The sequence below is a fragment of the Rattus norvegicus genome, chromosome 3, assembly GCF_036323735.1.
Source record: "Rattus norvegicus strain BN/NHsdMcwi chromosome 3, GRCr8, whole genome shotgun sequence".
Lineage (NCBI taxonomy): Eukaryota > Metazoa > Chordata > Mammalia > Rodentia > Muridae > Rattus > Rattus norvegicus.
Window position 1 is genome coordinate 140076570 of NC_086021.1, and position 17540 is coordinate 140094109.

Genomic DNA, 17540 nt, shown 5'->3' on the forward strand with positions numbered 1-17540 from the left:
GTTTGAATGCAAGAGAAAGGACTTAATCCTTATTCTTCACAAGAATGTCCAATAAAGTAGTTAAACATAAAATTAGAAAATATTCTATATATAAAAGAATTAGAAAACACTGATCAGTTGCTCATGAGGACAGTTTGGGGTCGCATCCCTGAGGCCACTGGTCACATTTCATCAACTGATCACCATATGATCTTTTAAATGCATGTTTCCATTTAAATACAACTTTATTTAACACCTACTTGCCTCCTTGCCATTGAGTTCATGACTGATGCCACTAAAATGAAGTGTCTCTAGCATATCTATTTTCTATGTAAGATATGTCAGCCGTTTGTACTAGAAAACACCAGAGATCACTTAAGCACCATTTTGGGGCCCTATAAACAATGAAACAAATGAGAAAGGGCCCTCAAATGCAAGACATGACTTAAATGTACTTTGAAAGCATATGTAACAGGACAGGAACAGAATCTACAGACTGTTGTATCCAGAAAGCTAGCTTCTGAGAAGCAAAAGAGAGAGAGAGAGAGAGAATAAGTAGTCTGCTTTGGTCCACCCCAGTTAGCATAATTTTATAGTTAACCAGCACAAAGGCCACCAATCATTCCCACATTTGAGTTGCCCCTCTGGCCATGTGGTGGTCAGCCTAGTTTCTGAGACCCTAAGTGTTGGTGGCTCTCTCCTTGTTTCCTCCTGTACTTTTTCTCTGTAGGCAAGGGTTGGAGATTGGGAGGGGGAGTGGAGAAAGGGGAGTCTTGGTGGATGGGTCTCCTATTTTTCCTGGGCCACCATTTAGATCACACATATGCTACAGTTTAGCTCAGAACAGACAGTTAGCAGTGTGTGTGTGCATGCCCTTCTTTATACAGTATGAAGTACGAATGGGACACTTGCACTGTGGAAAGTTCTTCCTGTCCTCTACCAAATACTTATTTACAGGTGAAATACGAAGGCAGAGTCTCAGGTTGTTCAGCCTCTACTGGAAATGTGTGCATTGGGTCAGTCAGAAGTCACTATTTTGTGTGCCTATACAGATGTCAATAAAAGCATCACGAGTACTGATTTGGGGATTACAAATACATTTTAGTTTGTAAACAAATTTATAAACATGCAATCCTACAATGAGACTATGCATATACACATATATCGTGACAACCCATGAGGATACACATTCTTAATATTTTCAACTGTATGTAGAAAATGGAGTATATATTAACATTAATATTAATTAAAATGCACTGTGGAAAACCTTTTAGAGAAATGTTCATTTTCCAAAACTGGATGTTATTTTTTGAACATCTTCTGGATAGAGTTGGTACCATGAACTTCCAACAGCTGTCTATGAGGAATCTCTATGTACAACCCACACTTTGCCTCTTGATCTTAGCTTATACCACAAGGCATCCAGAATGGGGATTTAACTTCTTTTCAATGAACAAGCAAAGCAACCTAGAGACTTAAGATTCTACATATTCTGCGGCACGCCAAAGTGTGCCAGGTCCTTTGGACTCAAGTGTAGGCAGTCACTGAAAGCTGCTCATTGTCCTGGAGATAAAATCTTAGGGCAAGACTTTTGCTCTAATAAGAATTAACTCTGTACCCTTCATAGGTCATTCCTTCTTTAGAATTCAGACCTAGCAAAGAAAGGAGCTGAATGTTATGTTCTCAAGGCATTTCTTGGTCTGGTGTCCCAGTGATGTGGTGTGTGTGTGTGTGTGTGTGTGTGTGTGTGTGTGTGTGTGTGTGTGTGTGTTCTTATGACCAAGGGAGTATATGGTCCTATGCAAAGATGGGTTTTGGAGCCACCATTTTTAAGTAGAAACAGAACTCGTGTTGAGATGTCTAATTACCTCCCACATGTCACATTGTTCCTTGTGAAGTCTGGAGTTGTTTGTCATGCCTGAGGGCCTGAAGCATTTTTTGATTTCTCCAAATTTAGAAGTAACTTATTTTAAATGTTGGATGCTTAACAAAAATCTGTAACAGCTTCATTGTATAACCGTCTTTTCTCGTACTGTAGCCAAGAAAACAGATCTGGCTTTGCTAAATGAGATTAGCTTACTACATGAAGTAGTAGGCATAAGTGTGTACTTATCTTGACATGTTAAAAAGTGTCTTAAGCTTGCCTTTAATTAGTCTTGGGAAGACTGAACACAAATGTAATTAACTTATAACCTTAGTTCTAACCAGACTCATAAGTATTCTCTAAGTGAAAAGAAGCCTGTATTTTAAAAATCATTTATAAACAAGAGGGCAATAGGATAATGGTTTCCTGCTAATTCACATTCAAGAACACACTCCCGAGAGAGCACAGACATGAGGCCAGTTGCTAGCATGAGATGGCCCTGCTCTAAGAACAAACACCTTTGGAAATTCCCTTATTCCAGAGTTGAGCTGCTTAGACAGCTACACAACTTCATTTACATCAAACACATAAACATAGCATAAGACATTGTAGGGAACCCTCTGGGCTCTGTGGTTACAATTCTGTATGTTAATTATCCCATCTGGTAACAGCATACACTTTTTTCCACTGGGATAGCACAGAGACTTGATATTTACAGGAATGCTTTCTAGTTAAATCTAAATGAAAGGAGGATGATATGTTCAAATACAAGAAGGAGGCAAATTCTGTTGACACACGAAGGGTACAGTGTCTACTGGAGAGGTTATTGGAGGTGTATCAGGGAAACATGACACTGGTGTCCTGGACGGAATGATGATCCTCCTTGTTTAAGAAGGTCTTCCTTGGTAACTGAGTGTGCGTTAAAGGGAGGGATACATAAGGAGCTGTGAAGGAGGAAGGAAATACCCATGGTACACTAAGACCACAGGGATGCTGAGATTACGGGCATTGACTGTATCTTCTTAATTGCATACTGTGATGGGGAGGCCTTTATGCCCCACTACAGATATGCTCCTTCAAAATGAGTTCAGTGGTCTCTGATCCAAAGAAGAAGGATGGACATTGTGGCGCAGTTTCTCAATTCTGAACACCCTCTAATGAGCTGCTCAGTATCACAGTCTTAACAAGGGAAGAGGTGAAAATCACATCCACGCCATGACTTCAGCAGGCTGATGTTCCTAATGATCCGTTTTCATTATTCCCATTTCATTAAAGTGGAGACACACAGAGGCGAGTCCTGGAGTTAGAACTTTTACCCAGATCTTTGGATCTCAAACAGAGCTCCTTTTGTAAGTCAGAGTATGCGCTAGAAAATTGTCCAAATCATAGCAAATGTTTAGATTATACTCGTTGCCACTGGAAATCTCTGCTCTTTCTGTGTCCTCTTCCTCCATGACCCCAGAACTCTGAAATTCTTAGCATTAAATATCCAGAACTGTATACATTTCTTGTCTCAGGGACTCCCATCGCCACCTTATAGGCTGATGAGATTTGATATTGTGAAGTTATCCATATATTTCTAGTATGTCTAAGTGCTTTATTCTATTGCCTTTGACATGTCTGTGCAGAAAAGACACAGAATGAAAGAATATGGAGCGTGAGATTTGCAATCTCTTTCTAGTGACCTGGATGGATGGATGATAGATGGATGGATGGATGGATGGATGGATAGATAGATAGAGCCTAACTCCAAATAGCTTCTACCATTTTTTTTGGTAACTGTTTCTGCACATAGCAGGTAACCCTCAAATGTCAGCTCTCATCCTTGAATAATCTGTTGGTGTGGTTTGCAGACAGAAGCATTCAGTCCACGCCACTCGTTACTATTTGTGTGTAGTCTCTTAAGGTGTTTGTGCAGACAACAGTTGTGCTGTATGTCATGACATAGAAGCATCCAGGTACCTTAGAGCAGGAAAGCATGAATACAGCTGTATCTTTCTATGCAGCTTGTGAGTAGTTGATGGAGTGCGATATACTGAATATCGAATGTTAAGTTTTTCCTTGGGCAACACCTGCAGGCTACTTTAGCCTGATACAGTCCACCTCTTCGGTGGCAGGAACCCCACTGGTTTTGAGGTCGAGGTCCGCGCTGGACTTACTCCCGTAGTGAGAGGGCCGCCAGTGCAGCAGCAGCATCTTCTTGAAGTATTTCATGGTGTTGTTCTTGACCGTCACGAAGCATATAGTATTGATCATGCTGTTGCTCATGGCAATGCACTCGACGACATAGAAGGCGGTGAGGTAGTGCTTCTCCTTCACAACCAGCGTGGGGAAGAAGTCTCGCACTATGGTAAAGCCATAGAAAGGCGCCCAGCACAGCACGTAGGCTGTGAGGATACCCATGAGCAATAGCACTGTCTTTCGGCGGCAGCGCAGTCGCTTGCGGATCTGCTCCGTCTGGAAACCAGGTACAGCCTTGAACCAGAGCTCCTGGGAGATCCTGGCATAGCACAGGGTCATAGTGACCACGGGACCCACGAACTCAAGCCCGAAGACGAAGAGGAAGTAGGATTTGTAGTAGAGCTGCTGGTCCACGGGCCAGATCTGACCACAGAAGAGCTTTTCCTGATTCTTGACGATAACAAGGATGGTTTCTGTGGTGAAGTAGGCAGATGGGATGGCGATGAGGATGGAGACCATCCAGACCAAAGCGATCAGGAAGGAGGCGGTCTGGTAATTCATCCGTGGTTTTAAGGGGTGGACAATAGCGAGATATCTGAAGAGAGAGGGAAGCCAGAAATGATGGTTATACTTCGAAGCGCGATTTTTAACCAGCCCAGAGAGCTTGGAATGGCACAATGAATCCCCAGGTGCCTCCGACCTAGGTTTAAGCAGAATTAGCTCATTAACAGCCCCACTTGGCTTTTAGAGCAGGGATTTAATGGAAACAGCTATTGGGTTAAGTAACCTGGCTTTTCTCCCTTGCCTGGCACAGGAATCAGGGAATTATCTTTCTCTCTGAGATTTATTTCCCTAACTACAAAGACCCAAGACAAATGATATTTTACCTTGCAGGGTATTTGTTATAGTACAGCCAATTTAAGCCTATCCCATCTATCTTACAAATGAATAAGACTCAGACTATGGTTATTTTATTTGGCTTTGACAGTGCTGGGAGTAACCCCTAATCTACTTTTCTAATTGCTGACATGGCTACTTCCCCAGCAGCGTACCCCAAATACTCGCTGTTTCTCCTGGCCGGGTACTCCTGGTCCATCTCCTCTCATGTGGCTTCCTCCTCCTGCATCCTTCTCTATCTCCTCCCATCCCACTGCTCACCAGGCAACTCAATGGGCCTATCTCTAATCCCTCCAGTAACTGGCTGTAGCCATTTTTATTTAACCAATAGTTTTCAATTAAGGAGCAAGGTTTGCCCAACAAAAGCTGGTAAGTGAGAATTCACTCGTAGGCCTAGACCTTCAGGAACAGAATTTAGCATTGCAGTACATAGCTATAGACCAAAACCCCAACAGTTTATGAACATTAAACATGGTAAAGATGTCCTCGTGTGAGTATTTCTCAGTAGATACACATGCTCATCTGTTCAGGATACCATTATACCTTTTGAGTTTCCAATCTTGCCATCCCGCCCACGAACATGGTACTCTTAAAGTTCTTATTCCAAATCCCTCGTGATTTAAGGTGAAAGAAGAGCTGTGTAGCTCAGAGTGAGTTGTGGACACTGCTCGGGCTTCCTCCCCCTCCTGCTACACATCAGCCTGCACTATGGAGGCAGTGGGCTTAAGTGGGATTCAGGACTCGGGTAAGATATAAGCAACATGCCCATCGTAGCCAGCAGGTGCCAGACCGGAGCCTCCTGATACAGAGCGCTCACATCCACCTCCCCGTGCTATTGCACACTGAAGGGAAAGTGCATGACAGAGGCATCTTGCTGTGGTACCTTAAAGTGTTACTCCTGTTCTTTCTAAGGAGTCATACTGCTCAAGACAGATGAAGCCTTCGTGGAAAATGAGCTCACTTGTGTGGGTTGCCTCCAGAGAGATGGAATAATAGCTGTTTAGATATTTGGGTCCTGGAGTAATTTCTGTATATTACAGGGGTGGGGAGGAGGAGGCAGGAAGGGTGGTAGGGGAGGGTGGAGGAAGAGAAGAGGCATGAGAGGTAGATAAGAGACAAATCGTCCTGAGCATGTGGTCCAAGAGCAGGAAGTATCTACTGAAAGATGCTCACACAATACACCTAGCTATGTTTAATGCCCACAACTGTGTGGGCCAAAGGCAGTACAAATTCTGTCCGACTTTTTTTTCTAACCAAACTCTTCGGTCACCTTTCCAAAACCCTGGCGTGACTTAGAATCTCTCTGCCGTATTACTATTCTCTGTCCCTTGCAGTATTTTTGTTATCTCGTCCCACCTGTACCTGCTTGCTGGTGACTCTCGAACGGATTCCGTTCTGGATATGGAGGAGAAAGCTGGATCTATTCCAACCATGGGAGCTCCCTGCTGGGTGTAACCACAGCAACTTCTGGAGCCTTCCACCTATCTGTGTGACAAGCGTTACAGGGCTGGAGAGGTGAAAAGATAGGCCCCCTCCCCACTTGATCGAGACATCTCACAGTTGCTGTCGCTCTGTGAAACCGGACAAACTGTTTCCGGTTGCCTTTATAATAAAAGGGATGCTTGAAATGGCATCACTGTGCCAGTACAGTGTTGGGGGTCAGAAGTCTGAAATGGTTTCACTGGGTGGTAGTGTTGGGTGCCAGCAAGTGGCACTGTTTAGGGTTCTCAGGAAAACCTGAGGGGGCTTTTGTTGGGTTTTGTTGTTGTTTGCATCTCTAACTTTCCAAAAACTGCTTATATTTCTTGGTTCATAGCCTCTCCTTCCTTCTAAGCCAGCAATGGCCAGTGGAGCCTTTCTCACGTAGGCCTATTATGATAATCTGCCCACCTCCTTCAGGTAAGACCCTGTGCCTTCATTAGCCGTCTTACTGAGTACGGTCTCTATTTGAAAAGATCAGCAACCATAGCTCCTTGAGTTACCTTGCCCCTCCTTAGCATGCAGGATAGCACAGTCATGGGTTTGGGGGACTTGGATACAGATATCTTTGTCAAGCATTCATTACTCTGTATACTGTACTAAATCAAAAGTCTTTAGAGACTATAAAACAAATTCAGGACTTAAAACTGATCTCAATCTGGTCCTGTCACCACTCACAGTGTTCCAATAACTCACCTATATAACTAATATATATATATCAATAACTCTCAGTATATCAATAACTTACAGTGTACCAATAACTCACAGTATACCAATAACTCACATATATAACTAATACTCATATATATTAATAACTCTCAGTGTATGCAAAACTAATATGGTGTATCAATAACTCACAGTATATCAAAACTCACAGTGTACCATAACTCACATATATAACTAATACTCATATATATCAATAACTTACAGTATATCAATAATTCACAGAGTCCCAATAACTCACAATATATCAATAACTCACAATACATCAATAACTCATACCAATAACTCAGTGTATCACTCACAGTGTATCAATAACTCATACTGTATCAATAACTAATACAAAATCTTCACATTTCTGCTTATTTTGTTGTCATTTCCTATTCCCCACTCCCAGCCCCCTTTTCCTGGGTGGTCTGGAACTTAATTGTAGATCAGGCTAGACTCAAAAGCATGCACACACACACATACACATACACACACACGCACACACACACGCACACACACACATATGCACGTTGATAATTCGTGTGGCTATCCTTAACTCTTACACTCACTTTGTCATCCAACACATTTTCTTACTCAGAGGGACCTTCCAGAATTCACTGTTAACGTCAAGTAACAAGAGCACTGACTTGGATGGTGTTAGGCAGGTCTGTTTCCAAACTGTGGGCTTGGGTAAATAACCTACACTCCTGAGACTTAGTCTCTGCATCTATGAAGTGGGGATAATAGTGACATAATTGACAATCTGTCAGCATTTGTGTCAGCTTCCAAGAAAGTAAACATCCATAATGTATGATGGGGTTATAGTGCTTTGCGTATGCTGATCATTTCCCATGATTCATCTGTTGGCAAGAGAGACATCTATCTGCAAGGTCTCTGTTGCCAACTGTCTGCTTGAGAGTGTGTGTATGCTTTGGAGGTCAATGGGTTCCTTCAACTCTCTGCAGCTAGAAATAGCAGTTCCTCTGCACGAACACAGTCTCTGGGCTCAGCTTCTGATGACAGCGTGCAGTGGCCCTTCTGGAGTTTCTGCACAGCAGAACAGGCACATTTGAAGAAATAGTGGATGGAAATGCACAGGGAGACTGGTGCTTCTGCAGGAGCCCAGCTTGAGCATGGACTGGTGCTTAAGCCCCACTGGGTGGTTGTTTCCTGTGGCCCTAGCTTGAAATGATGCGCATTGTGATAGTGCAGTGAGGGAGGTCAGAAGTCTGACAAGGTGGGGCAGGCAGTTGGCATTCCTTTTGGAGGCTCTTAGGGGAGAATCTGTGTAGGGGGAGGGCAGTGGCTAACGAGTCTCTTAACTCACAAGAAACTCTAATTGTTTCTCTATCTGAGGTAAATAAAAATATGCTCCTAGGAAATACCACCCAACATGTCCCAGATAAAAAGACCTGTTTCCTAAAATCAGCATCGGCAGGGAAGGGAAGGGGTGTCTGACCCATCTTTCTGATTATTTTAGAGCCCGATGAAGGCAGAAGGTGGTACTTATTAGGGCTGCTCCAAGGCCCAAGGTTCCAAGTGCTGCTTTCATCTGTGAGCCTTACAGAACCCCCCAGTACCTACCCAGGAGCTCTCTGTGCTTGTCAGATATGCTCCACGGGGACACTCTGGGAAGCCTGAGAAGCTCCTCCCCTCCCCCACATCTACCTCCTCTACCAGCCATAGCGATATACGATATACACGTTGTCTGAGGGAGTTAAGTCTAGATTTAAGGGTGTGTGCCTGCTATTCCAGTGCCCAGTAGCCCAAGGCAGGAGAATCAGAGTTCAACATCTTTCTGAACTACACAGGATAGATCCTTGCCTCTGTTGAAAGAACTAACATTTGTAAATCATTGTAATTTTATTATTCTCAGTGTTTGGTAATTCCTAGTTTTTACATGGAAAAAAAAACTTCTTGAGTTCAAAAACTACATCTTCTACTGTTTCATAACCTGGGGACAGCTTAGCCACAAACCTGGGGCGGTCATGGCAGATGCTGCCTCCTCCCTTCCCCTCTCTCTTATCCTCCAGTATATTCTCCCCTGTAGCAAGCACGCACGCACGCACGCGTGTACACACACACACACACACACACACACACACACACACACACGCCTTTACTACTTCAGCCTATGCTCTCCCATGCCCTCTGCTCTCACACTTTGGTATACACACCCTCACGCCTCTCTGTTTTGTGGCTTCAGCATATGTGTGTGTATTCTAACACAGCAATACCTGCCTTTTGGTCTGTTTGTTTGAGGGTTTCCTCTGGCTTTCAGGGTCCCCGTGGCTACCTGTGTGGTATTTCGGAGAAGCCCTCTGCAATGACTTGTAAGAACCATATACACACATCTTAGCTCCCTCTTCCTGTGCCCGAGAGAACTCTGAGCTGTGATCCACACCTACTCCAAGGGTTTCTTAGCAGCAATTATCCACAGGGGCTTTAAAAATGAATTTACTGCTCTCATTCTCAGTACTTCCTGGTGTATTTCCTGCACATGTCAGAGGGTTTGGGGGAAAAACACAAACTAAGATATAGGTGTCTTAGTGTAGAGGCAGAAAGAGCAAAGACATGATAATTGTTTTAAAACACACAGCTGGGGACTTCTATGTCTCCATACACAATATGAATTGGAGGGTCATGCTGGCATAGACCACAATGCTAGACTCAGGATTTATATCCCGGGACACTGGGACTTCTGGAGATTTCATAAGCAAAGGAATATCTTAGGAAAAGTCAGCAGGAGTGATTAATTCTCAGATGCTTCATATGGATGAACACAGATTTTAGGGTGCAGTTAGAAGCTCCCGGGGAGCAAGAGACAGGCCACCAGAGTGTCCACCATGAGTTGCCAAGGCAAAGCTGAAGGGACAGGCACTGGATTTAGTTAGAGCTGAACTTAAGGGACAGAAAGAAAGGCAGGGGATGATGGGCATGTTCCTGTTTGGGTCACTGGGAGCAGGGTGAATGGGTACTCGACATGGCTGGTGGGGTGTGAGGGGGAAGAGTTGGCTGGGATGAAATGGAGGCTCTGCTGACTGTGCCAGGGTGACTGCTTCCTAAGCAGCCCTAGTGTCACAAACCACAAGACAAAGCAAGATTGACGTCACAGACACAGCTTACAAGGGGATGAAGGCGTGAGGACAGCAATTGCTCTCATTTCAGCAAGCTTTAGTTACTCAGGAAAGTGAATAGAAACACAGATTTTTGCAACTCCCAGCTCAGGGGATTCCATTCAGGCAGCTGGGGTGGGTGGGGCTCAGGAAGCAGACTCCATCACTACAGCAAGTGATAGTCTGTGTGACTTTCCTGAGGAGTTTCGTGCAGTTGGCGGGCAAGTAGGCATATCATAAGCCGGTTTCTGAGCTGCAGAGCCTCTGGGATGTAAATAAAGGTGCTTTCCCCAAGCGCGTTCTGCTATCCAAAGGAAGAGGTAATCTTGTTCCTGTGTCCTTTACTAATATAACTGAAAAAACAGCTAACTGGTATATTAAAGGGCACTAAACAGCACCCAGAACAAGGGAAAAACGGAAGAGCTGAAGGAGACAAAAGGAAAGGACAGGGAGCCCATCTTCAGAATGCATCTCAGAGCAGCTCAAAAGCAGCATCAAAGATCTTCTCGCCCATCCCCCACCCACCGCTGGTGACAATGCTGACCTGAAACTATGCACACAAGTGAAACATACAGGATTTCTCATTTGCTGCTGTTACAGTTTGTACCCACAAATTTATAGCAGAGCAAGGACTTCTGGGACATTTCATGCAAATGTATGCAAATGAGCACGCAGATACATGCAAAACAGCAAAAGCAAACATGTCCTTCTCTCTTTCCCATAAGCAAATTCTGTTCTGCCATCTTATTTTCAAATCAGCTCTGCAACAAAACCACCAGAAGGGATGCTCCATGCTCCATGATTCTAATGAAGTGATTAAAGGACAGAACGGAATTGCAGTGACAGAGAGTGATTACTAAGACTGGCAGAGGAAATCATCAGGGGTACAGGAAGCTTCCTAAGCAATGGAACATATTGTATCTGGGTCTGGCTACAATTAAGAACTTGGTACCCGTGGTATTGACTAGAAGCTGCTCTGGCTGACTAACTATCTTATGGCTTTAGCTGCTGCCTGAATTTCCTGCTAAAAAGTCTTCATGTCGTAGGGCATGCGCTACCTATATCTGCAGCAAAGACAGTATCTCAGGGCGTGACCGGAACTAGGAGACTCAGAAGGTTCCAACTTCCTCAAGTGTTGGGGAGCAGAACACATCTGGAGACCGTCTCCTCTAGCCCCTGGACAAATCGCTGAGCTGTCACTTCTGGAGCCACACCAGTCCGTGAGAACTGAAGTTGGACCTCACCTGTCAATAGCGATGGCCAGCAGAGCATTGGTGGAGACGTACAGGGAGACTGTACGAAGGTAGTTGACGGAGGCACAAAGCACGTGACCATGCTCCCAGGAAAGCTGACGTACTACGTAGTAGTCCATCTCAAAGGGGCAGCAGACGATCGCCACCAGGAAGTCAGAGATGGCCAGGTTAGCGATGAGGAGGTTGGTAAGGTTGCGCAGCTTCTTGTAGCGGGCGAGGGCAGCAATGAAGACAAAGTTGCCAACGCCGCAGACTAGCATGATGCCTGCCAGGGCTACGCCAATGACGATTTTGGCTGCAAAGAAGGTCTGTGTCTTGGTCACATCCTCATCGTCATCCAGGGGGATGTCATAATCTCCATAACTGTAGTTTAAGGGGAGCAAGGAGACGTGGTCTTGGGGTGGGTTCAAGTCTGGTGCAAAGCTTGTGTTTCCGTTCTGGTCTCCCATGTTGATGATGTGGCAGGTAGGCTGGTATGTGTCAGGGAGATAGGCCCACGTGGAGTTCAGCACTTCAGCTGGGGCCAGTGTGTGGAGGTCCCTGTTGGACAGAACTGATACCATCCAGGATCTGGGGGGAGATACAACCAGTGGTCAGCAAACATCAGATCTGGTACTATTCCCCCAAGAGTCCCCTAGGTACAGTCCAACCAGACCCACCCAGGGCCAAGGAGATGGGAGGCCATCAGCTTGCTGGCCCCAGAGTGAACTGGAATCTCCATGGAAAACCAAGAAGAATGTGTACCCTTACCCTTCTTCCAGCCACAGTGCTGGTTGGACTGTTGTTACTCTCAACGGCGTCTCAGACAATGGCACAAGGCAGGGGCTGGACAGGAATGTATTGGTGGCTGGGAGTGGTTTTCCTGCTACTCTTCTGTTCTTTGCCAAGGAACGCTAGAAGCCAGTCTCTTGCTCTATGGGGTTTGCATAACTGAATGTGGCATTGGAAGAAAAAAGTGAGCGTAAATGGTTTCTGAATGAACAAAAATCAATTCAAAAAACAAAGTCGGACACATAATGAATCCAGGCTACTTCTGGAGTCCTTCAACCAAGTTGCATCAGGACGCTTTGTTGTAGCCTTGTTTCTGCACATATATGTGCACTTTGCCCTGTGTGCTAATGTGCTTTGCAGTGCCCATGAACAGGGCCTGAAACGCCTTTCCCTCAGAAGCCTGCGCTCTGAACTGCACACGTACAATTACTGTACACACAAAGCTTTCTGCTCTCATAAAAACGTAACAGTTTAACTAGGGAAAACAAAGACTATACACGGGATGCACTGAATACATTGCTGCATTCAGCTACAAACTGGTGTGCCCTCGGATTTATTGTGCTAAAAGGTTTTGATTTAAAAATTTCTGTTTGAAGAGCTGAGAGGTGACTTAATGGTCACAGGGGCTCGCTGCTCTTAGAGGGGTCCCTCTCAAATAAGACCAGAATTCAGAATACCGTGGCAAACACCAATCCTGATACTATTAATGATACTTTGTTATGCTTGCAGATGGGAGCCCAGCTTAACTGTCCTCTGAGAGGCTCCACCCAGCAGCTGACTGAAACAGATGCGGAGACCCACAGCCAAACATTGGATGGAGCTTGGGGGCTCTTCTGGAAGAGCTGAAGGAAGGACTGGGAGCCCCCAAAGGGATAGGAACTCTACAGGAACACCAACAGAGTCAACTAACCTGAATCCTTGCTGGCTCTCAGAGAGTGAACCACCAACCAAAGAACATACACAGGCTAGACCTCACCCTCACCCACCCACACATGTAGCAGATGTGTGGCTTGGTCACCATGCGGGTCCTGAACAACTGGAGCAGGGGCTGCCCCAAAGCTGCTGCCTGTCTGTGGATTTGTTCCTCTAACTGTGCTGTCCTGTCTGGCCTCAGTGGGAGAGGATGCGCCTAGCGTCTAGAGACTTGATTGCCAGGTGGGGGGGATGGTCCTTTTTTCAGAGAAGAGGAGGTGGATCCTGGAGGGAATACGTGAAGGGGGAACCCGGAGGAGGGGGAGCAGCGATCGGGATGTAAAGCGAATAAATAAATTAATGGAGAAAAAAAATAAAAATTTCTATTTGAAGGACTGAGAGATGGCTTAGTGGTCACAGGGTCTTGCCGTTCTTGTAGGGGGCTCTCTTAAATAAGACCAGAGTTCAGAATTCCCTTCTCAGCACCAACACTGGGTTGCTCATAGCTGCCTGTAATTCCAAGTTCTGGGGAACTGATACCCTTTTCTGGCCTCAGACAGTACCCTCCCCCTCACCTCACACAAACATGTGCATACACACACACGTCAACACACGATGCACACAGACACACATAGACTTGCAAAACAAAAATTTAAAAATTGCTGTTTGGGCAGTTGACTGGCGTTTCATTTAAAAAAAATCATTAAATGAAATTTGGCTTAGAATTAGGACAGAATTTCCAACAGTGTTTAAAACAGCCCTGAAGCAGGCTTGTCATTTGTACCGTGTGTTTACATGAAGAGGCATTCCCAGCATTGACAATTATGAAATCAAAGTATCATTCAACTCCGAAAAATATTCTAGATGCTGCTTCAAATATTCAGCCAAGATTTAATTCTCTGTAAAAAATGCAGTCCATCTTTACCATGCACATTTGCTTTCCTCATTCATAAATGGTAAAATTATATGCATATCAAGGAATTGTTTTTAAATACATCAATGGTTTATTATTAGTAGATGTTTGAATTATATTCCTATTTTATACACTTCCAAACACAGAAACATGTAAGAAATTCTCTGGTGAATGAGGTCCTTCTGAATGGAAAGATTTAAGAAGTCCTTCTCTAGGATGTATCCTTTCTCCTCAGGTTGACCCCACGAGACTCTGGATCAGCTTCCGGACCCCTTCCCTAGGTTCCCATATTCCCAACCACAGCCAACCCTGACTAAGGAGGAACTGAGCCTTGTCAAGGTCTGTGTCTTCTGAAGTAGTGGCTGCTTGAGACAGACTGAATTGATACTAGCTAGCCTCGTAAGAGTGGGTGGGGATGACCAGGGAGTCTAGGGGCTGTCCATTGCTTGAGAACTCCTTTATATTCTTGGTAACTCAAGATGTCCACAGTGGGGAGAGGAAAGAGAGTCTCCAAAATGTTAGCTCCTAGGTGCTATAGGGCAAGCGAGTGGGTGGGGAGAAGACTCCAATCTGACTTGGTTTTCTCCATGAACTGCCTTCCCGTCCTACCTCAGCACACCTGACACTGCGGGAGCTACTAGTAGGGGTAGCAAGAAGCTATCAAACTGGATAGCGAGATCCGCCAGGGACCGGAATCGCCACTTTAGCCAGGAACTGCAGTCAGGGCGTTAGTGAAACCCCACTTGCTACTCATGAATCAGCTGCGTGCTCCACCCTACCTGACAAGCGGGGTTCCAGTGGAGTCTGGACCCCAGTGTCCTCCCTCTGGGGCGTCTATTAGTCTCCGAAAGATCGCCACCAGGAACAAATAAGCGGGAGTTCCAACCAGTTTCTCAGCACCAGCCCATAGACTGTGGGAAGAGGGAGCCCGTTTGCAGGTCCCTGCGTCTCTCTCAGCGCGACACTGGCCCGGGATTAGGTATCTAGTGGGGAATTCAAACCCAAGAAACAAAGCCGGGCACCGAAGCTGCCTGCAGGGCGCGGGAACCGCTCCGACACCCCCCCCCCCCTTGTCCGCACGCTTTCTACCGCGCCCCAGGTTTCCGAGTTGTGCCCCAGAACCTCAGTCCTCAATCCCAGTGTCCGGAGGCAGGAGGGGGAATCTCGTGGAACAGACGCGCCGTGCCCCAAGTCCGCCCGCCGCCACCCGGCACTCACTTGTCTTGGTGCCTCCAGGGGCGCACCCCCTGGCCCGCGGCTCCGTCGTAGGTGGGCGCCGCCCGAGCTCTGGGGACACTAGCTAGCGCTGGCGGAGGCTTGCGCGCTTGACCGGCGGGTGTCACTCTCTCCTGCTCTCCTTCGGGCTCTTCTAAGGCGCATCAGTCTTTCTGGAGTTGCTGCTTCGCTCTGCAGCTCATCCTACAGCCTGGGACCCAGCCCAGGTGTCCCGCCCCTCTCAGCACCCGACTCCACCCCCGGGACCTGCCAGCCTCCCAGCTCCGCTGAATTAAGGTCTCAGACTTCCGGGAGGTCCTTCCAAGGGCTTTGTAAGCTCTTGAACCCTATGAGACCTCAGCAGCTGGCCATCCTCGGTATCTCCGAGACTGAGTACTGTCTTTTGCAAACAACCGTGGCTTCCACTGGTGTGCAGAGTTAGAGAGAGAGAGAGAGAGAGAGAGAGAGAGAGAGAGAGAGAGAGAGAGAGAGAGAGAGAGGGAGAGGGAGAGAGGGAGAGGAGAGGGAGAGAGAGAGAGAGAGAGAGAGAGAGAGAGAGAGAGAGGGAGAGAGGGAGAGAGGGAGAGAGGGAGAGAGGGAGAGAGGGAGAGAGGGAGAGAGGGAGAGAGGGAGAGAGGGAGAGAGGGAGAGAGGGAGAGAGGGAGAGAGAGAGGGAGAGAGGGAGAGAGGGAGAGAGGGAGAGAGGGAGAGAGGGAGAGAGGGAGAGAGGGAGAGAGAGAGAGAGAGAGAGAGAGAGAGAGAGAGAGAGAGAACAGTAAGTAAGGGGTAAAGCCTTAAAGCCGAATCTTCCCTTAGAGATGATGCCGGAGAGGTCCCCCATAATCCAATTCAGATTTTAAGAGACAAAGCTGGAAATTATGGTGTGGCGTGGCTTGCCCTGCACAAAACTTCAATTCTGAGGTTCTGGTCCAAACTGGGATGATCTTTCTCGTACTATCCTTGGCTATTCAAAGACAATCTGAGTCTAACTTCCAGCCTATCTGAGGAGACCCCAGGGCCCCTGCTTTGTTTCCAGAGGAGTTATTTTACTTCTCCCGGAAACGGAAAGCTTTATAAATTACACCCACTAAAGCAGGAACTGTGTATGTTGGCCAGGGAGAACATTTTCTAGATGGGGCCTGGCCAATAAACTGACAGTTTAAATTTCTCATACAGGGGTTGGGGATTTAGCTCAGTGGTAGAGCGCTTGCCTAGCAAGCGCAAGGCCCTGGGTTCAGTCCTCACCTCCGAAAAAGAAAAAGAAAACAAACAAACAAACAAAAAAAAAAACAAAAAAAACCTTCTCATACAGAGGACTTGGAAAAGTGTTTGGAATTGGGCATTCTGTGGTTCTGCCTGTCTTGCATTGTGTGACACTGTTTTGCCCTCCTGTCCTCTTCACTGCTAGGATCAAGGCAGGAGACCTAGCTTCTTTCCTCTCAGGGAGAAGCTGTGGTTTGACTAGCACTGTGGCTGCTAAGTACAGCTTCCAGAGTGGAGGAAAGGCTTTGCTGTTCTGCTTTGCTTTTGTATAAGGAGTAGACTGATGGTTTAGCCAGACCTGAACACACTCCTTAGGTCATCCTTTCATCCAGCTCTTGCTTCAACTCTTCTGGCCCATGTCCACCAGCTCACCCCTTAGATGGGAAAAATAGACCCTTAGGGCCCTCTGGTGTACTCACAGCAAGGTCTCATTCACACAGATCAAGAAACCCATAGATGTCATCCTAGCACTTGATGTCCTGACCTCAACATACTAGATTCATCAGAGGACTAGTACACAGTCCCGAGGAGACGATGAGGACTGTGCCTTAGAGTGTTGAAGTAGTTGTCCTAATTCAGGATCCTCAAGAAGACCCCCCAAACAGATTCGAGTGCAGGCAGTTTATGGAAAGTAAGAGTAGAGTGGGGAGAGCCAATACATTGTGGGAAGCCATGCTGTGGCCAGTGGGAACTCACATCATCTGCAAAAGCATGGAGAACCTGTCTTGTGGTTGTCTGTGGCAGCATGGGGCAACTAGCTTATGCACAATTTCCTTCCCTTCCCTCCCCTTCCCTTCCCTCCCCTCCCCTTCCCTTCCCTCCCCTCCCCTTCCCTTCCCTCCCCTCCCCTTCCCTCCCCTCCCCTCCCCTTCCCTTCCCTCCCCTTTCCTTCCCTCCCTTCCCCTCTCCCCTCCCCTCTCCTTCCTCCTCTCCCCTCTTCTCTCCCCTCCCTCCTCTCTCCTTCACTTCCTTTCAGGACTGTTTTCTTG

The 17540-nt window shown here is 46.4% G+C and overlaps 1 protein-coding gene across 2 annotated transcripts; it reads right to left on the reverse strand.

The window, feature by feature from the left end:
- Window positions 1-1059: 1059 nt before the first annotated feature.
- Window positions 1060-15758, reverse strand: Prokr2 (prokineticin receptor 2). 2 transcript variants are annotated; one of them, NM_138978.2, is made up of 4 exons: window positions 15292-15524; window positions 12228-12407; window positions 11469-12047; window positions 1061-4619 (listed from the first exon to the last, which is right to left on the reverse strand). In NM_138978.2, the coding sequence occupies exons 3-4, from the start codon at window positions 12038-12040 to the stop codon at window positions 3923-3925; spliced, it is 1269 nt and encodes a 422-aa protein (NP_620434.2). In that variant the 5' UTR covers window positions 12041-12047; window positions 12228-12407; window positions 15292-15524; the 3' UTR covers window positions 1061-3922. The 2 variants fall into 2 exon arrangements, with proteins under 2 accessions (XP_038960157.1, NP_620434.2); XM_039104229.2 differs by lacking the exon at window positions 12228-12407 and having other exon boundaries at window positions 1060-4619; window positions 15292-15758.
- Between the last annotated feature and the right edge of the window lie 1782 nt (window positions 15759-17540).

Coding starts and splice junctions, on each gene's coding strand:
- Prokr2 (XM_039104229.2), bottom strand. CDS start 12,040: ATGGTATCAGTTCTGTCCAACAGGGACCTCCACACACTGGCCCCAGCT. Junction 4,620..11,468: donor CTGGCCATCGCTATTGACAG/GTGAGGTCCAAC, acceptor CTCTCTCTTCAG/ATATCTCGCTATTGTCCACC.